Source organism: Contarinia nasturtii, unplaced genomic scaffold (assembly GCF_009176525.2).
Source record: "Contarinia nasturtii isolate CC-2019 unplaced genomic scaffold, AAFC_CNas_1.1 Cnas_scaffold_533, whole genome shotgun sequence".
NCBI lineage: Eukaryota > Metazoa > Arthropoda > Insecta > Diptera > Cecidomyiidae > Contarinia > Contarinia nasturtii.
Window position 1 is genome coordinate 490,818 of NW_022197885.1, and position 25,631 is coordinate 516,448.

General features: G+C 33.6%; 4 protein-coding genes across 6 annotated transcripts; 1 reads left to right on the forward strand and 3 right to left on the reverse strand.

Moving 5' to 3' along the window:
- Positions 1 to 487: 487 nt before the first annotated feature.
- On the reverse strand, positions 488 to 6,151 carry LOC116339720 (protein sarah). Of its 2 annotated transcripts, none has more exons than XM_031765751.1 (3): positions 5,974 to 6,151; positions 2,053 to 2,821; positions 488 to 1,849 (listed from the first exon to the last, which is right to left on the reverse strand). In XM_031765751.1, exons 2-3 carry the CDS (start codon positions 2,470 to 2,472, stop codon positions 1,550 to 1,552), a joined length of 720 nt encoding a protein of 239 aa, XP_031621611.1. In that variant the 5' UTR covers positions 2,473 to 2,821; positions 5,974 to 6,151; the 3' UTR covers positions 488 to 1,549. The 2 variants fall into 2 exon arrangements, with proteins under 2 accessions (XP_031621611.1, XP_031621612.1); XM_031765752.1 differs by lacking the exon at positions 5,974 to 6,151 and adding an exon at positions 3,893 to 4,020.
- Positions 6,152 to 6,511: 360 nt separating this feature from the next.
- On the forward strand, positions 6,512 to 7,578 carry LOC116339748 (histone deacetylase complex subunit SAP18). Its single transcript, XM_031765780.1, has 2 exons — positions 6,512 to 6,764; positions 6,856 to 7,578. Exons 1-2 carry the CDS (start codon positions 6,696 to 6,698, stop codon positions 7,234 to 7,236), a joined length of 450 nt encoding a protein of 149 aa, XP_031621640.1. The 5' UTR covers positions 6,512 to 6,695; the 3' UTR covers positions 7,237 to 7,578.
- Positions 7,455 to 15,628, reverse strand: LOC116339747 (putative mediator of RNA polymerase II transcription subunit 12). Its single transcript, XM_031765779.1, has 5 exons — positions 15,426 to 15,628; positions 8,486 to 9,064; positions 8,276 to 8,410; positions 8,113 to 8,202; positions 7,455 to 8,038 (listed from the first exon to the last, which is right to left on the reverse strand). Exons 1-5 carry the CDS (start codon positions 15,453 to 15,455, stop codon positions 7,730 to 7,732), a joined length of 1,143 nt encoding a protein of 380 aa, XP_031621639.1. The 5' UTR covers positions 15,456 to 15,628; the 3' UTR covers positions 7,455 to 7,729.
- A 376-nt stretch (positions 15,629 to 16,004) lies between these two features.
- LOC116339507 (solute carrier family 22 member 13) lies at positions 16,005 to 25,351 on the reverse strand. 2 transcript variants are annotated; one of them, XM_031765423.1, is made up of 11 exons: positions 24,692 to 25,351; positions 18,744 to 19,096; positions 18,640 to 18,680; positions 18,053 to 18,320; positions 17,696 to 17,990; positions 17,344 to 17,518; positions 17,252 to 17,269; positions 17,041 to 17,168; positions 16,819 to 16,969; positions 16,321 to 16,391; positions 16,173 to 16,197 (listed from the first exon to the last, which is right to left on the reverse strand). In XM_031765423.1, exons 1-10 carry the CDS (start codon positions 25,178 to 25,180, stop codon positions 16,369 to 16,371), a joined length of 1,941 nt encoding a protein of 646 aa, XP_031621283.1. In that variant the 5' UTR covers positions 25,181 to 25,351; the 3' UTR covers positions 16,173 to 16,197; positions 16,321 to 16,368. The 2 variants fall into 2 exon arrangements, with proteins under 2 accessions (XP_031621282.1, XP_031621283.1); XM_031765422.1 differs by having other exon boundaries at positions 16,005 to 16,391.
- Positions 25,352 to 25,631: the final 280 nt, after the last annotated feature.

Genomic DNA, 25,631 nt, shown 5'->3' on the forward strand with positions numbered 1-25,631 from the left:
GGTCTATTTTTTGAAGTTTAAATTCTGAACAACCCAAGAACTTTTCAATCCGAGTTGAACGATTTTTTGCTGAAACTAAGCTCGTAGAAATTAACCATTTATCTTGAACAAGTGGACGAATATTTCTTCAAACTAATTTCCAGAGGAACAGTGTACCGAAATAAAATGAGCTATGTACTTTAAAATTTCAAAAGAAATTAGTAGAATTTATTTTTATATGAATGTTTGAGATGTGAATAAGAGAGCGGATATGCTTCGGATTTTTTTTTCAAATATTTATTCATAATATAATGTGTTAAAATCTGATTTTTTTAAACTATTTACTAAATCTTAGAAATATTATACATTTTGAATTCTAATTTTAGTCCTTTTTTACTCTCAATAATTTAATGAAATTCAAAAATTATTATTTTGTTTAGACTTGGTAGTTGTTTTGTCTCTTTTTCTTTCTCTTTTTTAATTCACGAAAAAAAAATATGAGGAATAGTTAGTTTGTTTATTTCACAAGTATTTTATTTTGATTTTTGGTTCGGAGCATCGATTTGGTTGGTGCTTAAATCGCACTCAATGGTATGCACATCAATAAAACATGTTTGACAATTGACATTCAATTTTGATTTGATTATATGGTACAGTGTTGTAGGTATATCTCGTAAATTGAATAAAATATATATGATGCCTGGTTAATTTCGATTTTTAGTGCCAAATTTAGTTCCACAGTGAAGAACAAACAAATTTATAGTAGAAACATTGAGATTCATGATACTGTTATTTGATATAGTACATTTTTTGTAGGTTGCATTGAAACTCTGGTCTGGTGGTTCGTTGATTTAATTTCCTCCTATGATACGTCATGTACGAGAAATATTCTCAGTACGTCTTGTATTTTTTCCTTCAATCCCATTCTATTTTTATTTTTCCATTTCATATTTTCATTAAATTAAATCACTTTTTTCCACTTACTCACTCTGTCATTCGTGCATCAAATCGATGCTTTGTGGATATTGTAGCCGTATCTCTTTTCAATTTTTTATTCTTGCTTCGATAAAATTACAAAAATAGTTTTCAATAACTGTGGTAGCTACACTAAATAGATTAAATTACAATAGAATTGCTGCCATTAAAAGCATTTACTTTTACAGCAAAGAAAAGAGATTATGCTCTCTCTATAAATTGCACGTCGACCTATCCAATAAAAAAAAAAACAAATAAATGATGTTGGAATCATTACTCTTAAAAATCAATTAGCATCAAAGGAATATCCGCTGCAGCAAACAGCAGCACAAAGATATGCCCTTTATTTAATGTTTTACATTGTTGTCTACATCGGTTTGCTTTCTTATTATTCTTCATTGTGTTTGGTCTGAATTCTCCCCTCAAATGATTCGAAAATTCCCAAAAATAATAAATTATCACTTTTTTGCACATTGCTCGTAGCTCGGCCGTATTCTAAATTCAATGAGATGTTGTATTATTGTTGTTCTTTTCTTTTTTTTTTCTTCAAATTTTAATTAAATTAATATCAACGCTATTAAGTACAATGAACTGGTTACGTTCGTTCGGGGCATTTTGTTTGTATCATACGTTGTGGAGCTTGATCATTGTCATCATTTTCATCATCATTTTCATCCTTGACCTTAGCTGTATGAATCACAATGCCAGGATGATCTGTCGACGGTGGATGAAGTTCATGGCTTTCGCCTGGCATGAGATTTGCCAGGGCAGCGAGCAGGTCATGGCTAACAATTGGTTCACCCTCTTCGTGTGGCATCCAACCTGCCGGCGGGGATGCCGGCGGTGATATCAAAAACTGTTTATATGGTGCTGGAGGTTGTAGAAATTTGTGAGCCTGAAATGAAAGTAAGAAAAGAATGATTTATTCAATCGATTAAAAACCTTCTATTGTCACATGTTCAACGTTTGCTTGACTGATACTAATCCACAGACTCTAATTCGGCCTCGGATCGGCACATTTGCAATCAAACACTAATTTTACAAATCCAATGCTACAGTTGCTATGCACAGTTTTAAATTAAATTAGCAAATACGTACGACTGGTGTCACTGGTTGTGCGAAATAGCAGTTGATTTTCGATTTGCCCACTTGGTATTGATGGAGTTGTACACGAGCACCGGTCGCCGCAACAGCACTATCAAAATTAACGCGTAAACGCTTGAAACTACGAAACCATTGGAACTTTGCATTCGGCGAAAAAAATTTAAATAAATTTTCAATTTCATTGCGTTGCTGTTCGTTGGTGAATACTTCCGAATGAATATTGGTTACAATTAATGAGGTAGGTAGATCGTCAAATGAATCCGAATCGGGCGAATGTTTTTTATTATTCTCCTCAAAATCATCATCATCCATTGGTAGTATTGGATGCTGATTGGTCAATCCATCGGCTTCGTTAATGAAAATATTTTCATCCGGTGAGAATTTCTCATTAAAATCTTGTGTCTCCTGTGCCATTGTTGTCGCGTTTATGCTATGACTTTCCAAGCGTTCGTTTGATTTTATTTTGCGAGAAACAAAAAGACCAACGAAAACGGTAACAACAACAACAATATGTGAATTAAGCGAATTATCTATTTGTTCGAATACAGAGCGCCGGCCACGTAAATGAACTGCTTTTGTTTCGTATATTTCTCGCAAACAATCAGCATCAATTCATCTATGCGCGCACGAATTATGTCGACTCGATTTCGGGCGATGCAAATAACAACAACACGTTGTTCTCGCTTATTATTGTTTTTTCGTGAAATATGGCTTTGTTCTCTAATTGTAACTTGATGCACGGTTTACGTCAATCGCCGATCAACTGTGAATGCAAAGAAAAGAAAGAGTATAAAATATGAGAAATAAATAATGAATGAATAACAGAAAAGTAATTATAACTTTGAGTTTTAGTTTACACTATTGCAACATTTTAATTAATACGAAATTCAACACATGACCATTTGCGCTACATAGATTAGTATATTTTCACGAAATATAGTATATCAACGTAGCACATATCACGTACATATGAATACAAAACGGCAACACACAGATTTTGATTCTTTTGGCTACATTCAAAAAGACCGTCGCTCTGGTTTGACGTATGAGTACATCATTTTTGCTTTATCTTTGGATCGAAACAATGTTGCAAAAAGTATGCTCTCTTTGACGTGGCAGGCATTGAATTGAAAACAATGGCAGACGACAGCGAAAAAATGAAATAAAATTGCGACGATATGACGTTGCCACAATGATCCAATTGCCATTGGATATGGTATATTTGGAGTTGATATTAATTAGTGCGGTAACAACACGATTGTCACGCGATTTTCATTTATATCAATCAATCGAGCGAGAAAGATACACAAAGCACAAAGAGCGATAAACAATGATAGCTCACTCAAAATCCAATCGTTCAATAAAATTGTATGCACACATTTGAATAATGTTCAATTGTTCGATATTTAACTCACGGTTTTGTGATGCCATTCGGATATAGATAGCCGAAATTCACATACAGCTAATACACCGGTGCCATTGATCGTAACAAAAATAAAATTGAAATACAAATTGAACAATTAAGAGGAAATGTGTTTACGGGGATGCAAAAGCGAATATATTGTCCACAGAATGTATTCTGATTTGTGCTTAATCGTGCATAAATCATTCGAACGATCCATTAAATTTTTACTACAGTTATCTGTAGTTATATGCAGTCTCGGCACAATAAAATTAACCATTTGAACCGAATTTTGATTATACGATGCCAACAGAATGTGAGCCACTACTTTGTGATGTACCGAATGTTGAATTAACTAATTTGTTTAATTTCATTCATTTGATATAAATAAATCAGTTTTTTCAGTTTCAAATCCACTTATTTATTATTTACCACTTAAGATTTTTGCGACATGAGAAACAATTGTTGTTTTCAATGAATTCAATTGAATAATGCCACCGAGCAGAATAAAAAGAATAAATGTTCACAACGTCAGAACGAATTGCACACTGGATCAATGCTAGCATCCGAATGACATATAGAGCAAACACTTGTCTTTTGAACACTCACTTTGGGCGCGCGTTGACTTGTCTATGTGTGTCCGTGGGGTGGATAGAGAATAATCTACATAACAAGCAAACTGTCGCAATAATAAATATGTGTCGGAGTATGGCCAACTACAATAAATATTTGCATTGTATTCGCCTCTTCGACCAACTTGGATTTGGACGTAAGTAATTTATTTTAAATATATACAATACATACATTTGACTTTATGTAATGTGTTACTGCACGTGAAACGTCGTGCAAATAGACAAAATACGTATAATATCCACCAACACACATCGTAATTCACGCACCTTGTACAATGCACATTGACTCATTTTCTCTCTCTCCTTCTCTCGATCTCATGGCATGGTGTTTCTTTTGTATTGATTTTTGCTTTCATTCGTGTCTGTGCTTGTGGATGCATTGAAGTGTTGTTGGTCGGTGGCTGTAAACCGATTTATGAATACATAAAAATTTATTATGCTTATTTTTGCCTCTGATTGGGTACATTGCTATGGTTTTGAAAGTGGACACATTCGATGGACTTCTGTACTCGAACATTCCGACACAAGCCACGTCAACGTTTGCTCTTTCATAATAAAAATAGATTGAAAGTTTTTCAATGGATTCTTCCATTCATACAATTTCCAAATTTAGTTTTACAATTTGTTAATCTGTATTAGTAGCGAGAACAAAAAAAACGAAAAGCAATTTCGACAAGAATGACGATTGCCATAATGTTTATTTTCGTTTAATCTCTGCGTTTTCTCGGACATTAATGGGGGAAATCAGGAAAACAGTCATACTCATAAATACGATTTAAAAAGAACGGCCAATATTTTATTTCTACAACAAACTTTGCTCTGATGTACGTAAGCACAAATTAATTCAAACGAAATATCAACGTCAAACTGTTGCCCAACATACATATAAATCGGCCGTGGATATTGTTTTCTTGTGTTCGCTCTTTTTTAGCACGTACATTTAATCGGCGGCGGTAAATTTATTGTGCTGCTCTAATCGAATGTGGTGTGTGTGCATTATGTATTTTTCAATTTCTTTTTTCTTTGTTTTTTTTTGTTCTCCTTTCTATACACTCCTTTTCTTTCGACGTGTTGATTCAATAAATGTACTACGCGGTAGCTCATTTCGCTTTTCTTTCTCTCTCTCCAATTAATACGCAATGAATCAACACTAGATTAAATAGTGTCGATGACGAGGTCGCTAGCAAGGCGCTGGGAAAATTCAATTGAATGTAAAATACAGTGTTGCGTGCATCAGTTGTGACGCCAGAATATTCAACATAAAAAAAGCAAATAGACATTGAGTTTAACTAAAATAGACATATAAATCCAAATACGTTTTGTAATTAAAAGCAAATGAACTCTAAATGCGCCGTTTGACAGAAGAAGAACACATTTCACCGCTTTTGTAATATCCTTGCATGAGAGCTATCCCTTTGATAAATTACATAGATCGCATGCTGATGTCTCGCAATACCGCAAATACACATAAAAAAGCACTCACAAACACGAACAAAACCAGAACAAGAACGATGGAAAGTAAAACAATGCGTTTATCATCAATCTTCTTTTAATCACCAAACTTGACACTCAAACAATCGATTAATTTCTACTTCTGCATTTTTATCCACAGACCAAACAAATTAAGATCGATTTACATCCTTTTTTAATATAAAACTTTTCTCCTTGAACCTATCACTATAACAACATATCTATGTATACTTGTGCAACACGATTTTTTTTTGGTTCATCTTCCTATCAAAATTTCGTCGATTATTTGATTTTAACAGCGCAATTGATAAACACACATTTCAAATTCAATTTAAAAAAAGGATTTTGCTCAATTGATGTAAGAGGAACTTTAAAAAAAATTGGTTGATCGCTTTATTTTATAATACTCACTTGTTAAATCATCGTTTTTTGCTTGCTGTAAAAACCAGAAAATTGCAGAATGTGTCTGCGACAATGGAGAGAGCTAGTTGAAATTAAGAGCTAGTTGAAACGAAACCTACGCTGCTACTAAACAATGACGAATAATTTGTTTAGAATTTTTTTCTCACTGTCGCAGTCGTCGTCGTTTGACAGTTTCCAATTGACGTAATGTATCGCGCCTTTGCATGACGATAAGCACATAGTTTATGACTCAACTCATGCAACGCAACTCAATGTTGTTTTGGTTTCAAATGTGACACCGATAGGGACAACGCTCTGAAATTATAAACATTTGTGATTGTTCAAAACATAAAGTGGTTTGTTTGTTCGTTCTTTTTTGTAATTTGAGAGTTTATTTTTCTCTTTTTTTCTTATTTGTCTCAATGTTATGGCATCGAAAAAAAGGAATAAAGTTTATTTGTTTAACGGATAAAAAAGATACACATTGAGCAGCACCGAAACTTCATGCGGCAACACTTATCAATGAAAGAAAACCAACACATGTCCATATTTGTTGTGTGCATATGACATTTGACAGCCGGAGCATCGTCTGCATTTCTTTATACGATACAGTTTTAAATATATAATCACATTTTATCGCATAAATTAGTATTAAATAAACGTGGTATTGTTTTGAATTGGTCATTGCTGTAAACGGTAAATTAGAGAGAAAACACAATATTAATATCAAAATGGCAGGAATTGAAAGCATGATTGTGGAAGAAAAACAGCCACCAACCAAACAAATCGATCGAGAAAAGGTATACACCCATATATAATTTTTAAAAAAATGCGATTTGATTCAATAAACATTGATTTAAATTCGAAAATGTTATGCTAATTCTTTGATAGACATGTCCATTATTGTTGCGTGTATTTTGTTCAACGGGTCGTCATCACTCGCCGGCTGAATTTCAACATGGCAATGTACCAACGAATGAGTTACAGATCTATACATGGCCAGATGCTACACTGCGTGAGCTCACTGCATTGGTGCGTGATGTAAATCCCGAAACTCGTCGAAAGGGAACATATTTTGATTTTGCATTAGTATCACCCGACCAATTTGGTCCCGGTTATCGTATGCGTGAAATTGGTGTTACGTGCTCCGGTCAACGAAATGCCGACGATTCATTGTCATTGGCACAGGCAAAATTCACAATCGGCGATTTCATGGATATCTCAATAACACCGCCAAATCGAGTGCCACAACAGCGACGACGACCATATTAGGAGATTCAGAGAGGCAGGCATATATTTGGCTTGTGCGCATTTTCTATTCTGCCAACAACAATCGAAATACACATAGTTTTATCGATTTTTACTGCGTGACGTGGATTTTTCTTTTTTTAAATGTTTAAGTTTTGTTTTTTCCCCCTCGGCATGAAATGAATTTGGATGAGATTGATGTTTCAAAAGCATTTTTACGCTCAATGACTGTCACAGCGGAATAGAAAGACTCATCATTTATTTCTCGGTTTGTTTTTCTCAATCATTACATTCGCAATAATATTTAAAGAAAGAAAATAGAAACGAAAGTATTTCATTTTTAGGCGATCATTTTGTAAAATCTTAAATCTAAAAAATAAAAAACAAAAAATTTTAATAAAAAAAAGTCTTATATCATTGCGATTTTAGCTTATAGATATGTGAAGCAAATTTTCTCGTCATTTTTTTCTTTAAATTGTGTGCTTCACCAATGTGATTTTCATAAATGTTGTTTTATTTAATTATTGCGTCCCGGTCGTCTTATCTTTCCGCCTTTTCCAATGTTATTTAAATTGATGCGTTGACCATTGGCCAAAACCATTTGATTTTCTTGATAATCAATATAAGCGCCATTATCATTTAAATTTGGTCGTCCATCCTCTTGGTCTTCGACATCTTCTTGATCTTCCTGATCTCGTTTATTTGGATCGCATAAATTTCCGGTTTCATAGTTATATTCACGTTTCACTCCATCCGGATCAACGTAGCCGTATCGGCCTCGTGTGACACAATCATTGCCAATGATTTCTTCTTTAAACGATCCATCCTATATATCAAAATATTTTAAATTGAAATAAATTTCTTTCATATGCATTTCTTTGTTAAATATTTAGTGCTTACATCATTTTCAAAGCCCCATGTTATTGTGCCATCTTCATTTTCTTCACGATATTTACGTAAAATCTGTGCTACTGGCTTCTTTTCACGTTCCTACATATCAAAATTGAATTGAAATAAATTTCTTTCGTCTGCATTTACATTTTTTTTTTTAAATGGTGCTTACATCTTGGTCATGATGATGGTGTGGCCGGGGTTTAACTTGAGCGTAATCAATTTGTTGTGGACGACGAACTGGTTGTGCCAATTCTTTTGCTTCAAAGTGTGGTCTTGGTTCGCGGTACTCAGGACGAGCACGAAGCTATTAAAAATAGATTTTTTTTTTGTCAAAAACTAAAACTCTCAATTCGAATTAAAACATTTCAATTAAACTGACCGGTGGTTTTGTGGTGCCCTGAAGGGCACTTTGAATAGGATGATCTTGATTTATATGGAATCGTTGTGCATTGCCGGTCGATCGAAGTGTTGTTGGTATAATTTCTTGAATTGGTTGTTGTAAGAATCGTGGCGTTGTTGAGAATTCGTTAAATGGTCGACTCTGCTCTAAAACTTCACCATTTTCATCGGTTGTATACAATACGGCTGGCAATTGAGGTTTATGTGGTTGTTGTTGTAGTGTTTGCACATGTGGAATGTACTGTTGCTGTTGCTGCTGTTGTTGTTGTTGTTGTTGTATTTGCGGAATAAATGTTGGCGCTTCGCCCGATTCATTTTCTTCGGTTACTGGTTTAGCATCATCGTTAAGACTATTTTGATTTGAGAATGGTGGTGTACCCAACACTGGGCGACGAGCACGAAGAAAACCACCAACTGGTGCCACTAAACGTTCGTTACGATATTGAATTGGTTGCCGAACCGATTGTTGTTGTGCCACAGGACCGACTGGAATTGCAAATCTTGGCGGTAATGGACCCAATTGTGAATTGATGCCTGTCAAACAATAGACAAGTATAATCTAAAATAAAGTAGAAAACAGAATGCGTCATTCAACCAATTAGCATATCGAACATTGGAATGAAAAGAAAAAGTTGCGAGAGAAAAAAAAGACATCATTCGAGAAATATGTCGTAATTACATGCTGTCTTCATTCAACTCAATTACACCTGCTATCCATTCATGGTTCTTTATGTAGAATTTATTCTGAAAAATGTATATATATGCACGCAAGCGCTTAAGCAATTTTTAAGTGCTCGTTGAAATTATGTACGGCCGAGCATTTAAATTTAAATGAATTGCCATGCTTTTAATTTGCTCTGGCCGAACGTTCGACAATAAATACACATCAAGTGCACTTCAACGGCATAACCTTGATTCGGTTGTTGTAAATATGTTTCAACAGTTTTATTTCCACATATACTCCGGCGAAATGAATCGAAAACAAGCAACAACAAAAAAAAACATGGAGAAAAGCAAATGAGAATGTAAGACATGAAATTGTACGATACAATGCGAAGGAGATAAAAATAAATTTACGTCGCATATAAAATATGAGATTAAGAGCCATTTCAATGAGGTAATTATTATTGACCTATTGCTTGTTTGCCTTTAAAATGTTTTTAACCCAATGAAATTTCAAAAAAAAAATGATAATATAATGGACGTAAGCGATCAGATTTCGATATCACGTACAAACATACACCATAAACAATACATATTCAACGTTGACCGAGCAAGTGCGGCAAATCATACATTCAATTTCAACGATTGTATATTTCCTTATAAATCTTTTGTTTGGCTTTTTCAATTTTCGCTGAATAAATATTGATGCTGCAATGACACAGATCGGAATTACATTTTATTTTCAAGAGAAAAAAAAATTATGTCAGATTCATCGATGTGTACGCAATGATTAAAAAAAAACGGAAAATGAAAAGTTTTTAAAAAAGAGAGACACAAAACGAAACCTGTGAGCCAAGCCACAGTGTGCAACGAACATACGAAGTTCAAGCCAGTCGCTTGTTGTACGAATTGGTATCGATTGTAAGATCGACATTGCCAAGCCGATATGCTTACATAATTTTGTTATATTTCTTGCAAATAGAAATACAAGCGGCGAAAGAGAGAAAAATTGATCCACTTTGCCATGATGAAGAGCGTGCGAATGATCATAAACACGATCTGTACACCACAACGCAGTGCGCGGTTAAATTAAATCGAGACGCAATGTAAAAGTTGCATTCATCATTCCATGTTTACATAATATGAATTTTCATTAATTAAATGTGCACAGGATTTTAACGAAAGAAAAAAAAGCAACAACAAAAAGTTCTGACCAAATGGAGAGTTTTTTGGTTTTTGAATTTTGGCATTGCTTGCATTAAACATGAATCGCAAATCACCATCGGTATAAAGCCGAAATGTTTCCCTCTGTGAGTGAAGAAAAACATATTTCAGGAAATATTCATGTCGGCCAATTTGTGAAATAAAAACCAAAATTTATTCATGCAGACAATGTTATTCTTGTAATTTTTTATGTGTGTCTATATTTTGCATGGATTTATTGTGTCGCCGTTGATCTCAATAATCGCCCCATTGCTTTTACACATTTACTTTTGTATGCTCTCTTTTTCCTCATCTCAACAGATATGATATAGATATGCGGTGAATTTGTTCGTTACAAAACGGGTCGACGGCAAACCGGATCTGAGTGTCGTAGAAACACACACACACACACAATTCGCGTAATTGTATCGAATTCATGCATGGAGTATGGCATTAAATTATTTAACAAGAGTCGAAAAAAAGTGATTATGGAGAATTATTTAATCCAGTCTATATGGAAGGCAACCGAAAAAAAATCAAATCTCTCTTACTCGTTAAATGTAGTGATATGTCACAATAATCTACCACGCAGATATTAGATATTGCTCAAACACTTGGGAACGAATTTTCAATTAGATACAATGGCTTATTATTAATTTATGCGAAATACTGACAAATGCCATGCCAATTTAGCAGCCATTGAAGAAAAAAAAATCGAGCGATAAATTTGCTAATTAAATCATAACAATTCGACATAGTTTTGGAGTTTGAACCATGAAAAATAAACATGATTTAAGCACACTTCTTTGGAAATACGATTGGCAAACGTATAGTGACAAATTCAACGAAAATACATTGGGACTTTCTTTTTGCAATGTTTCTCAGCGTCGAACACCTGTGAAAAAAAAAACATCGCTTGATTCGAAAACGAAAGTGATTTTACGATACAATCCATGGAAAATGCCATCCGAGTAGACTTTTTTTAACGATATTAGCTTTTTCATGGTGTGTTTTATGTACATGATGTGCGCACCAACGTTTACAGTTCAATTAACCGCTAATTGTTTGTCTGAACGAATTATGATAAATAATACGAGGAGATTAAATAAACAAACATCGCACGAGCGAGCACACAATATTTGCAATGTCAGTTTTGCAAATCATTCGATCAACACTTCATAGATGAAAAATAGACAATAGCAGCAACTCTTATTTTCATTTCGCTAAACAATGTACTTTCATTCACTGGTGTCTGCACGTCAATAACAATATTCGGTATATATGCAATGGTACAATAGGAAAATTGGTAATTTACTTTTAAAAAGAAGCACTTTGCATTTTGATTTAAATGGCTTTCGCAGAACTTCGCTTAATGTTTTTTTTTTCTTAATTTGGCTGTTGAACTCAAAAGTTCCATGACACATTTTCGCTTCTTCGGATCTTTCGTGGAAAAAGGAAATTAATTCGAAGAGTAAAAACAAGCGAGATTTACAATTACAAGTTCAGTCGAGTTGAAGGCATGTAGTCAAAAGCTAGAATCAATAAATTACAAATCGATCCACGCAAACAAGAAAAAAAAACCAGGCACCGACTGAATTTCAACCGGTACAATTATTTTGCACTTTTTATCACTTAACTTCGAAAAAAAAAAGAAAATATAACCATATTATATCATAAAAATATCGCGAATGAAAAAGCGTTGTTGTTTTTTTTAAATGTAGGGCATTCAATGATGCATGGTTTATTAATCGAAATCGAGAATTATCGAAGATGAAAGAAAATAACAACTGCTCTCTTTCCAATAAAACAAGTTGGATTACGGCTCAGTCACAGCACAATAATAAAAATGAGCAGCTACATGGCATGAGAAAGTGATCAGGTTGTAGGTAATATGATCAAGTCACTGTTTCATACGAAAAAGAGACGATTTGGCAAAAAAACCTGCGAGAGACACTAGAATGAGGTTGAGTAACTAATTGCCGTGCATTGTAAGCCAAGGCATCAATCTGGGCATCAATAAAATTGGCAACACAACTCAATTCATAAATCCAAAAAGTAATTAGTTCACCAGTCAATTTTAATGAATATGTAACTTTTGCAAGTAATTTGCGTATTGTTATGCGGTTAATTATTTTAACTGTGTGAATTTTTACCATTCCCAATTTTATTGCACCGTTTTCGGAATGTCACACACACACACAGCGAGAGAGAGGAGAGAGAGAGAGAGAGAGAGAGAGAGAGAGAGAGAGAGAGAGAGAGGAAGGCGTGTGTGGTAATAATGGTGGTATTACGTGATTATTCTTGAGCATTAAATCAATATTTTGTGTGCGATATTATGTCAAATTTACGCTTCTTTGATTTGGCCGACGCAGGAGAGCAAAAAAGCGAGTGAAACATTTCAATATATGAATATCACATAATAATAAAAGGGTATGCGGTATTCAATTCAGGTAGGAAAAAACCATTTAATACAACTCACAGAATTTCGTTTGTTGATTTCTACCAATTACAAGTCAATGAATAATAATATGAGTCCATTTTTTTCGCTGTCTTCGTGCGCACTCGACAATAATAATTAAATGCATGCAATAATTAAGTGTTTTGATGCAGGAAAAACGAGCCCAACTGACGGGAAAATAGAAAACTCTGTTTTCATACGTATATAATCTGTTCCGGGCCGAACAAAATTAAAACATATTATTTACGCCTGTAGTTTTATTGCTCAAAATTGAATGAAAGAAAAAAAACATTCAGCACAAGTTCATGTTTGTTTCATAACATTTTGTTTATTTTTTTCTGCATCGATAGGCGAGTGATTGTAGTTCATGAATTGTGTATACTTAAATCGCTATCACTCGAATGTAATAGGAAGAGTCTACCTGGGATCGTATGCTATGTGGTGAAATGAAATATTTTCTGTCCACACAAATCAATTACTTTGATCGTATTTTTTTTTCCAAGAGCCGTTTCATATTGTTTTCGGGAAACAATATTTTTTTTTTGCTTTTTTTCGTAGATGACAATTTTATCTCTTCTTATGTACTCGTGCACATAGCGTTTTTTTTTTTCAGTTTTCGCGCGTTGAAAACTGGTTAGACAGGAAAAGTCGCATACCATGCACACACAATGCACAAAGTCTGGCACACAAATTCAATCGTTTAGAAAAATCTATCGATAAGCATGCCGTGCTTGGTTAGAAAACCATAATATCTAGTGTATACTGAGCTGTACGGTCTTGATGCTGACAAGCAGATTCAACATGCGCGTTCGGTAATTATAAGTGTTTACTTATAAAATGCTCATAAAATATGATCACTTATATACTCCATTCCTCGATCACAATACTGCATTACCGCGAACGGCTATTGATGCAAAAGAAGAAGAAAAAGAAGAAAACTAAAAGTTGTATTTTCCTATATGAACAATTATCTATTCATATAAACCGTTGTAATCACATAGTCATACTGTACTACACGCGTACATATATGAAATTGGTTCAGTCTCACTAAGCACCCATACAGAAATGAAACAAGATAAAATGATAGCAGTAAATGTTTCTAATAAAAAAAAAGTATTTAAGCCACTTTCGCTTCGAAATCGCCAAGCCAAATAGCATTTCGTTTTCTTTTTATGCTAAACAGCATCCCGTTTGTCGCATTTCTGATTTATGCTTTCAGTGTCTATGGTAAAGGAAATCGCTTGTGTTCTCACAATTACGAACAAGAAGGCGCCATATGCTCCGTGTGATCAGCATTTTAAATTTCATCAAGCGATTCTTTAAATAAAAAAAAACCCGTTGCATTTTATTTCTTTGGTAATGAAGTGAAAGAACGTTGAGAAATAAATTGAACAACGCAATGAAAACATACTCAATCGATCATTATTGTTGTGATTTATGTTTTCATCATTTGTCATTATTTTGACATTGTACTTAGATCATTAAATTGCAGCAATCCATCGATAATTTTCATTGCCAGAGAAAAAGAGATAGAGAGAAAATATGATGATAATTTCTTTTCGCGTACAATTACCCAATACTCACAAAAGACTCTCAATTAGAGCAATCGATCACAATCCAATTATATACAATAGAGAATAAATGCATTAAAAACTAATCATCACCTTGACCCTTGACGTGATTCGACGCAAAAATATTGTATTTTCTTCTATACAATGCAAACCGAAAATCACCGATATCTAACGAATTCTTGGAGCAGAAAGCGCCATTCCAATTAAATTGATCAATCAATCGTAGCGGTAATATTACTTTCTTTGGTAGCGAATGATTTAACAAAACCATAAATAACCATCAGATAAAATTCAATAGCATATTAGCACACAAAAGAGGCACGCTTGAATTACATACAAATTAAACAATTTCAATTGCATTCAAACCAAATTCGTTCAGAGAGAAAAAAAAATCATGATAAATGAACAAATAACAAAACCTAGCGATTACACTTAAAACTGTGAATTGGTAAAAGTTACGAAATAATAAACCAAAAAAAGAAAAAAATGTAAAACAAACGATGACCAATTCGTCCATTCTAATGAAATTCTCAAATTATTTATTCCATCCCAGTAGTGGCAAACAAAATTCAGAGAAATGCAAAAAACCATCTCTCTTTCGAAAACACCACACAATTGTGCAATTCAACGTATTTAAATTCAAATTGCAAAAATTAATTTGTATGCAAACAGAGCCACGGAAACATTTTGAATTTATGCAGCGCAACGGAAAAGTAATTTGTAAATCGCAATGGGGAAACAAATCGTGTGCTCTTCTTCTGTTTGCTCGATGTTAAGAAATTTTGTTGAAAGATGGAGAAAATCACGTACCAAAGAACCATTCAACGGATGCAATATTGATTCTTTGCACCATGTTTTAATGAATAAATGAGAGATAGAGAGAAAATGGCTCAGATTGAAAAGTCTGAATCATGAATTTCACGTCGATTGCGATTTTACATTTCATTTCTTCTTTTTAAACGGATTCGAAAGTTTTTGTTGTTGTTTTGTTCAGTTGATATTTGTTGTAGCAAATTTTCACTTACCAAACAGCTGTATACTAAGTATTCCTTCATTTTGAATTGCACTTTCTTTTATTGAGATAGAGATATATAGAGAGCGAATGGATATATAAAATTCTTTCAACACTTCAAATCTTAAACTAATCACAATGTTTTTTTTATTCTCTTTTGCACAGCAGCGTTCCGTTGCTGTTGTTAGTTCAGCGCTTACGGATATCGACTGATCAAATTCATGTTCTGTGTGTTTCTTATAAACATGAACCCCACCACATTGCACTGAGTACGCTTGGTATATCGATCGGCTTCGCATACATAGCTCGAATTTTCTAAATCAAGCTGCTGTGGTTGCTGCTGATGTATCGGTTGACAAAACACCTTTCCAATGAAGCAAACATTACTTTTGACCCAAAATGCATATTTTGTGTTAATCTTTGCGAACTTTGTGATAAGTGTTCAAGGGTTGATTTTGTTCAACCTCTTGCTTCACCAATTTATTACCAATTTTGTATATTTCTCAATGTCAATTTATTATCACAATAAAACTTACGAATAAAAAAAAACTAAAACTTATGGTTAAATAGCAGAAGAAATTATTTTTAGGTGTGTAAAAATAAGGTTACATTTGATTTGGTGAACAATGAATTATCGCCATAATATGAATTATACAAATATTTAAACTTGAAATACCGTTAAAAATGTAAAAAAAAAATGGTTCAAAGAAGTATCTTCAATTTTCCATTTGAAATAGAAGTGCAACGAAATAGATTTTTTGTCCCTTTTTTATGCAAAATAATCACTGAAATAAGTCAGGAACCAATTTAAAGTAAACATCCAAACAGCAAATGCACTGATTTCTTTGTTCTGATTGTATTCGATTGAGCATGAAAAAACAAAAATTGCTCAATAGAATCCGACTTACTTTGATTTTTGTACTGCATTAACTTTAATTTATATATGAAAAGATTGACTAAAGCCAAGTGGTGGTCGTTCCTGATAGCGGGAAGGGAGGGAAGGAAAAATAGAATTATTGAATTTGTGAAAAATACTATAAATGAAAGCCTCACAACAAAAAAATGTACAACATCTATGATGATATTCAAAAATCAACTATGATGATTAACCAAACTCGTACACTATCGATGAATATTGAGAGTGATTTGATGATCCATTGGAAAACAAGAGAGCGGTAACTAAATGTTTTGCATGCAATTACGATGACAAACCGACGGACGTGGAAACGATGATTTAAACATTGTGGTCATTCGAATATTCCATGTTGTTTCACTTTATAACAAGTAAAATAAAATGGACAACTCATGATTGATTGATGTGACATAGAAACAGTTAGCGCACAGTTATGGAACATTTCAGATCGATGTTGATGAAAGCGCACACAAAATGAATTTGCTTTATTTGCCTAGTTGTTGTTGACTTGTATGGTGTCTTCGTGGTGGTCGTTCAGCTGTCAATATATTTGCGGTTCGATCATCGATGAAGAATAAGACCAACGCTCCAATCAGTCCGCATAGTCCAAGTATCAACGGCGGTAGATAAGCTTCGATGTGTTTCTGAAAATCGAAAGAAAAAACGAGCATCAAATCTAAGATGACTTCTTTCCGAAAAACTATTTTATACTCACTAGTAGCCAAATGTATGGAACCGAAACCAAGGCGAAACCAGCTGAAAAATTGGTCATTCCCATTGCGCGTGTACGCAACGTTGGAGGGTATTGGAAGCTGGTGAAAGCTGGGATCATTGCGTTTGCAACTTTGATCACAAAATAAATGAATAACGTTACAAATCGTCTGTGTAGAAAAGGATAAAATTAAATAATTTAGTTCAATAATTACCTCCGGTGGTACTTTTGCCTGAAATGAATCGAACAAATTGTTGTATACATATGTTTCAAATGTAAAAAAAAATGTTATAATAATTCACATACCAAGCATCGCCAAAAATACGACCAAAGTCCATTCAGCATTCGGAAAAATGGCAATATATAGCAAACAAAGGCCAGCAACGAAAATATTCACTAAAATATTCTTTTGAATGCCATACTTAGTTACTGTAAATATTGAGATGATTATAGCAAATGCTTCGAATGCTCCGGCGTATACCTGAAACGTATAAAACACTATAATGAACTTTATCCAATGCATTTGATAGGTTTTACTGAAAAAAAGCTTTAAATATTCAAGTTTGTCAACGTCGTCGGACGGCTTTGTTACATTTCGCTTGAAAACTGAAGTTTCAAGCAGTGCTCGATTGCATTGAGAAACATAATAATTGCTTACTGTTGTTAGGTAAATATCCCCTCCCATCTCTCCAATATGAAGGGTTATAGCCATGTATTGTAATACTAGTGTGTACCAAGCGACCATAAGAAGTAACGTAGTTCGAAGGTATTCCGTTTTGAATAGATCAATGAATGATCCATCGGCATCCTCGGCAGGTGGAAATATTAAGAGTTTTTCATAGTTTGGTGGCAGTGTTCTTTTATTCCAACGAGCGGCCGTTTCAATGATTTTTTTCAGTTCATCCACTCGACCTTTCGCTAGTAACCACCTTGGACTTTCGGGTAATACATGCCTAAATGGTTCTCAACGTCAGTTAGATCGATGATCACAAGTTTTGTATACTTTCTAACTTACCAAAAGAGTAGAAGTGCAAACCAAGGTATTGAAATGATGAGTTGCAAAGAACGCCAATTTCGGACAATATATGCAATGCCGGCGAGTACGATGTACGTAATCGGAAGTGGTAGCAAATCCAATGTTCCAATGATAGAAGACCACTTCCCTGTTACCATTTCAACGGTTAGTACGAACGAAATGTTCACAATTGACATTGATACAAATCCCAAAGCGAATCGCAGAACCATATAAGGTATCAATGATTTAACAACAGCAAGTGTAGTACCTATCAATTATGCGTAAAAATAAAAAATAAAATGTGTTCAAACGACAAACAAATTCTTTCTTTTTATTTCTAAGAATTGTTCTTATTTTTATCAAGGCCAAATTTACGTGATGCCATTTTGTCTGAGACTTGAAAAAATAAAAATAAAATTGTTTCTTGCCAAATGTGTGTGTGTTACGCAATTATAACCGCACGTGTGAAAGTTGCGGCTAATGAATAGAGAAACCGGTTTTATTTTCAGTGTCAATTGAAATGGTTTACTGTTTAGTCTTTATTCTTTACTAACGCTTCTTACGGAATTTTCAATGTCATAACTCACCGATTATGGCCTGCAATGCGACGACAATCATGAGAGTATGCCTAAATGGTTTTCAAAATCAATTAAAACGATGATCGCATTATTTTGCCTTTATATTTACTTACCGTCTGCCATATTCATCCGATAGTGTTCCACTCGAAAGGCTACCAATAGCCGCACCGGCCAAAAAACACATTTCAATCACATTCAACAGTGTAGAGTCATCACAAATCACATTCCACTCGGATTGAATTGTTGATTCGCTGATTTCGTTGTCAAATACGAAACTGCTGCATTTTTGTACATCAATGACTGTCGCATCAGATGAATTAAGAGCATTTTGTAGTTGTTGCGAGATATTTTTTGCAATTGTACAAGCGCCATTTGGTTGTGAAATTTTACGCCAATCAGACAACGATAGATTGGTCGTTGATTGGTGTTCAGCTGGAATCGCACACCAGAAATCACGTTCGACTGACTATTCAGAAAAACAAACAAATTAAGCTCATTTTGTTTCAATTTATTTAAAAATAGATACTCTAATTGTTGTTGGTTTTTTATGTTGATCGCTTTGTAAACCGCAACAATCACCACATCAATCACATTTTTAACAAATTAATTTTCCCACCTGCCTATTTTTTTAATGAATAATTCATACGCAAATTGAACTATAAACAATTTATTATTTCACCTCAATCGCTCAATTTAACAATAACCCGATGATTGAATAAATCAATGCATATAATGCTGTATTATGCAATACTTTGATTGATGAATGTGCATTTGCACTCGATCAAATATTAAACACATTACTCAATGAAAGTGAAGATGATCGAATTGAATGATGTAAGATATTTCGTAGGTTACAAACTGATAACAGTCGCCCGGAAGACAATTGATTTGCATTTTTGCAAGGATTTTTCGTCGCAGTTCTTTAATAGAAAAAAAATAATTACGCTACACATTCCGACGTATTTTTTGTATGAAAATACATAGGAAATGAAACTACCTATAGCCGAAAGCATATGATTTACAATTTCCCTTTGCACACAGCTGACAAATCGCGAATCGATCATATTCATGCACAATGTAATGAAATAATGATGGAAATTATAATTTTATTTATGTCCACCTATTATTGATCAAACGTCAGAACGATAATAATTCATTTAATATTCACAACAAGCAATTGGTTGATTTTACACGTTCTTTCAGAATCACAGTGTGTGTGTTTGTGGAAGTGCGCGCTTTTGACTTACATTCAATGTGTGCGCATTGTTATGAAAGATTTTTTTTTTTTTTGAGAAAAATGTATAGTTTGTGTCGCCATTGCGTGGGAGCAGTAAGACATGGTTTTCTGTTGAAAATATTTTTCATTCGCGCTCTTATACTATTCATGCGATTTACATCAACGACATTCAGAGCCAAAAAACAACAACACACACGCTTTACAGCCAGTAATATTATTGATAAATATAAGCGATGTCACGGAAAGAATATATTTATTACTCCATCTCATTCTTTCTCATCTCTACTCTTCGGTTTTAAATTGACGATTCATTTAATAATGTCAAATTTTACGATAAATAAAATCAAATTCAATCTTCCAATTAGAGTATGTTCTTTATTACGACAAAATTACACTTGAAATTACATTTTCCAATTGCAAACGAACGCAATGATGATAATGACAATAATTTACGAGAACATAATCATGTTGTTTGCGTTTTTCTATATCATTCCCGGTACGGATGAGCACTATAAAAGTTTGACTCTGTTTGACACGATTTTATTTCATATAAAAATGACAAAATGCGCTGAGTTAAGTATATCTTTTTCTAAACACAAAATGCGTTCAAGTTTGTATTTGTATGCGATTTTTTACTAATTATGAACAAAGAAAAACGATGCAAAAAAGGCGATGATCGCAATACAATTCTAGTTAGAACCATTGACATTGTGATCGGTCAACGATGTAATCTTTCTTGAGTAATTAAAAATGTGTTTTTTATTGCTATTATTTCATCGTTGTTCGTGTGTCTTTCTTGCTATCGTATTGCATAAATCAGATCGATTGCAAGCCACAACTCAATTAACTTTTTTTTACAAGTTTTTTTCCGGTTATAGACGCAGACTATACACAATGTAAACTTGTCATTTAGTTTGCAGAAATATGACATACGTCGATTCGAATTAAGGCTTGCTAATAGGTCCACTCTCGTGTGTAACAGACAGACAGAACAAAGAATATTAGTAAACAGACCGAAAATAAACATTGAAAAATTAACTGAAAATATTTCACGTTATTTATATGAATTGCGACACATACATCAAATCAAATCTATTGGCTTATTGAAAACAGCTGATAGATTCTTGTGTGACAACCTAAGATTGTTAGCTAATTGATGTTTTATGAGATGGGATGCGACCAAATTGGCTTAGACTGCAAACCTTCTGTTATTTTCATAAAAAAGCTATACGGCGACAATTTTACATGTAATTGGCAACAAATCATGAGCAATGTTTCAGCTAGCAATAGCAACAAAGCGTATGAGAGTTGCGAGTCTTAACCAAGAAACGTACGGTAATGGGCTTCCTAAGCAATTGCATTATTTTGTTATTTTGTTTTGATTCTTCAAGTCACGAGAGCAAACTGTGATTTCGAAACCACACATTTTTAAGTAAAACAACGCAACGCAGATGATAAAATCAAAGAAAAAGTAATTCTCGTTGATCTTTGTACTTTTTACACACGTGATTTAGTGTCTGAAACATGTTTTGGCATATTTTATATTTATGATTTCTGTTGAATTAGTCATAAATAACATGATTTAAAATTGATTTGCATAAAAGAAAAACCCCAAAACAAAAACGAAAATAACGTGTCTACTCTCAAAATGTGTTATTAATTTGACATAAAATATTTCATCCGATCAAACAAAATGTAAACAAACCATTACGGTTGGTGACGCCTAGCCTTTAATTTGTAATCATTTCATTTAATTTTAATAAGAAAAGTGATATTGTTACGATGACACTAGCGCATAATGTCTAATTGGAATTGATTGGCGGTTTTTTACGCTGTGAAACTCGAAGAATATAAGATCGCATACGAAGCTCGAATTCATTGATAAAAATGTAAATCATAACATTAAGGTTGAAATTAAAATTCAACACTGTTCTGGCAGTAAACAAAAGTTTATTCGGTTAGGTGCTTCGGCCGACGTGTGTTATCATCTCTTTTTTTAGCCTTGCGTCCACTAATCTCTATGGAAAAACAACAACAACAACTGGAAAAAAATACAATCGACGAACATTCATATTTTGTCCACATCTCAATTTTGCGCTTGCTTGTATAATTGTTCGTATTTTTTGCTACATTACTTTTCTATTTTAAACTCGTGATAAATGGTCTGTTTTGTATTTTTTTTTCTTTATTCCGTGCAATTTACCATTCATATCGTTTATCAGTTGAAATGATTCGTTTCAACGAATTTGTTTATTTCGGAAGTGTATTTTTGGCAGATCCAACAATACAATCTCTAACAAGAGTAAAAAAAATGTGTGGGTACAAATGTGATTACATTTTTTCAGTGGTAATTCCAATCAGCCAAGGCTAATGCCTGGAGGTTCCAAAACTCACTTTCGAACTTTGCGTTTGAAATGCAATTCGTAACAATTTATACGACGAAATAAGAAAAAAAAACACATTTGTATTGCACACAAATGGGTCAGTGTGTACATACCAACTATGAGAAATTGGTCTTAAGCATTTCAATTCTGGAGTTGTTTTGCTGCCCTTGTGTATGCCGCGTGCATAAACGGTATTCTCTTTTTTATACAAACATTTTGTAAACGCTTAAAACTAAATCAAATCACATGGTTTTGACGTGTAGCAAAAACAACGGTGGCTACTAATGTAATGCACACATCGTGGAGAAGGAAACATTCAAATGTTTCAAATTGATGCTTGACAGTGATTCGGTTAAATTGAATTAAATACATTTAGAAAAGTATTATAAAGAGATAGCGAAACGGTTTTGCCTATACACGAAATGTTGAATACTGGCTGCTTAATGTCAACACAGCAAATCATTATTAATGATTCGATGCTTTACACCCAAGTGCATAACCAATCGGCCTCAAGAACCCCGCACTCACTGTGCGTTACCGCTTCATTGATACACAGTATTACACACACATACGCGCTCACTGTTCAAGATGGTAAATTAACAAATTACCTTCAAATCTATTTTTTTGAGAGAATTTGGATAATCTCTATTAAAGAGTGGAAATTTTCCAGAAAAAAACAAATTTGAAAAATAAACATGTAAATAAAAAAAAACTAAAAACAGAAATGATGTGTGAACATTTTTTTGCATGTTTGGAATTCTTTATCGTTTCTATTCTCGACATTTTTTGATTGATGTTGTATACGATGTGAAGCAATAAATAACAATTTGGCCATACATCCACTTACGAGTATGTAAAAAATGAGTGTGTGTGTTTTTTTCTATCAAGCAGTTACCAATTCGTCTCATTAAATTCATGAACACATGTCTATATGCAATCATTTTCATTTCAAAAAATTAAATGCTGCTTATTGAATTTAAAATCGAAACCATGCATGCACAACATATCGTGGTAAAAAAAGAGAAACTATCAGTTCTTTCAGCAAAAAAAAACGGTTCTATTGAAGGAAATACTACTGAAACGACGAAATGAAATGGAAACTAATTTTTGTGAATATCTCACGTTTTTTTTTTTTTCATTGTGTATTTTTGTATTAGAAAAGGTTTGTGGTCGGTGTGCGCTCCAAAGTAGGTTTGATACTACGTTTAGCAAATGTTTAATTATGACGAATGCAAAATGTAAATTATACGTGCAACATTTCATATATTTGGTTTTAATTGCTGGCGCAAAATTGTTATTTTTAATTTTTCACTGTTGTTTCTATGGTTTCTAATATGGGGAAAAATTCGGCTGACGATAATGAATGAGAATTTTTTTTTCTCTTTTTCGATCTTATTTGTATTTTATTTACGTCTGAAATGATATCAAGAATAAAGTTATTTCACATTTTGTTACGCACTTTGGCCCTATTCACGCAAGTGACAAACGGTTTTGCATATAATTAACTGACATCTGTTTTTTTGTTGTTGCCTTATAAATTGCTCGAATCAAACTTTTGTTGGAAAGAAATTCGTTTCTTTTATCACTTGCGCAACACATTGTGGTTCTATGAAGGTTCCATTTTTTGCAAATGAACAAAAAAACCCATTCGCTTGTACAATCAAAGAACGTGTTGGCCCAACAACACGTGAGGTGAATGTATGATTGCTACAAATTATGAAAAAAAAATACCATTTTGTCAACAAAACTGAAGCCGGACGGGAAATGGATTGAGACACATTAAAAATAAATTAAAACCACAACCGCAACGTTAACTTATCCCATCTGGGGGACATTTCATTTGAATTGAGACAGGTATACTACAGTTTTTATAAATGGACTCGATTTTTTTTTTACAGACGCGTACTTGAAATGATGCACTCCTGAAAAATGATACAGAGGCATATCTTTATAGCAAAAGTGCGTTATCAATTTTATGGGTTTTTAATCACATTTTAATTTATCATCCAATAAATACGCGCGGCATTTATATTGTGATTATTTTGTCTGGTTTTGTTTGCTCAGTCAGCACAAATTTAATCAATGAATGGCCTGTGATAAGAGAATCGAACTGTGTTTCGAACAAAATATGACGCTGATAAAAAGAAACGTTCACGACATGAAGTTTGTAACCAGATATGTTCATCAACAAAACGACGGTTTGAAGTGTTTATTAATATTCAAATCGAAAAAGATTGACCTTGCTCCAATTTATTGTAAAAATTGATTTTTATTTGAAAAAAAAAATCAAACATTCAACCATTAAAATTTCCATGTTACCAAAAAATTATACTATTTCACTACTATACTATTATTTACTATATTATTTACTATACATAGTAAATGATGCTATTTTGTCACTGATTATAGTAATTTTACGATAAGAAAAAAGTAAACAAACCTGAAACATGAAGGAGAAAATATGAAATGCAGACGGTACTTGGAACATTATGAGAAAGATCACCCATACAATTTGCCACAAACCGATGTGTCCAATCAGCTCCGATATGCAATCGCCCGTATCATCCAGACTATGTGGATCATGTGGATTGTTTTGCGTATCAATTTGATTTTTTGTGCGTTTCGATAAAGATGCCGCACTGCTAATGATACAAGCGCTATTTAATGATTTCTCATCATATTTATTTGTTACATTCGTAACACATGCAGTATTTTTACTTTTCACTAAATTCTCACGTAAATTAAACACACTTTTCCAACAACTTTTTTTCGACGTTTCTCTGCCCGAATCGCTGCTCGATTCCGATTCTGCCATCTCAATTTTTGAACTTTTTAATGTGTCCGATGTGTCAATCGTTCCCGATGTTGCCAACAGCACATTTTGTCGCAAATTTTCACCTGACACACTATTTTTTGGTTCTGAAGTCATTTTTCCGAATGGATTTTTTTTCTTGAATGGAGAAAAAATTTCAATTTTAAATTACGTCGATATCTCATTCAAATTTATGGCTCGGCTTGGTACACTTATATTTGAGAAGAAAAAAATATTTTTTCTGAATAATGAAAATAAGTCAACTTAACCGAGCTATCGGCATCGAAGCCTAATGATCAACTGAAAATGTTTTTAACGGGAAAAGTGTATTTATTTAAACTTGCGTCGTTCCCGTGCATATGTGTAAAAGAAGCACTTGTCTCTCACACTCTCGCTTATTATTTGTTTTTTTTTTGTTCTCTCTCTCTCTCTATCTTACGTAGAGGCATGTGAAATGCAATGCAAACACAACGCAAACGACGGTTACGAACTGTGAACCGATTCGTATTAGACTACGAATAGCAACGAATAGTGACGATCAGTGACCGACGTCGACGTCGATCACAAG

Bases quoted from the DNA above. Each gene is read 5' to 3' on its own strand.
- LOC116339720 (XM_031765751.1), bottom strand. From the start codon at position 2,472: ATGGCACAGGAGACACAAGATTTTAATGAGAAATTCTCACCGGATGAA. The intron at 1,850-2,052 runs GTACGTATTTGC...CTTTCATTTCAG, and splicing joins CACAACCAGTGACACCAGTC to GCTCACAAATTTCTACAACC.
- LOC116339748 (XM_031765780.1), top strand. From the start codon at position 6,696: ATGGCAGGAATTGAAAGCATGATTGTGGAAGAAAAACAGCCACCAACC. The intron at 6,765-6,855 runs GTATACACCCAT...ATTCTTTGATAG, and splicing joins AACAAATCGATCGAGAAAAG to ACATGTCCATTATTGTTGCG.
- LOC116339747 (XM_031765779.1), bottom strand. From the start codon at position 15,455: ATGAAGGAATACTTAGTATACAGCTGTTTG. The intron at 9,065-15,425 runs GTAAGTGAAAAT...ACTTTATTTTAG, and splicing joins ACTTAGTATACAGCTGTTTG to ATTATACTTGTCTATTGTTT. The intron at 8,203-8,275 runs GTAAGCACCATT...TTTGATATGTAG, and splicing joins ACCATCATCATGACCAAGAT to GAACGTGAAAAGAAGCCAGT.
- LOC116339507 (XM_031765422.1), bottom strand. From the start codon at position 25,180: ATGACTTCAGAACCAAAAAATAGTGTGTCAGGTGAAAATTTGCGACAA. The intron at 19,097-24,691 runs GTTTGTTTACTT...TTTTCTGAATAG, and splicing joins TTTTCTCCTTCATGTTTCAG to TCAGTCGAACGTGATTTCTG. The intron at 18,321-18,639 runs GTGAGTTATGAC...CATAATTGATAG, and splicing joins CGCATTGCAGGCCATAATCG to GTACTACACTTGCTGTTGTT.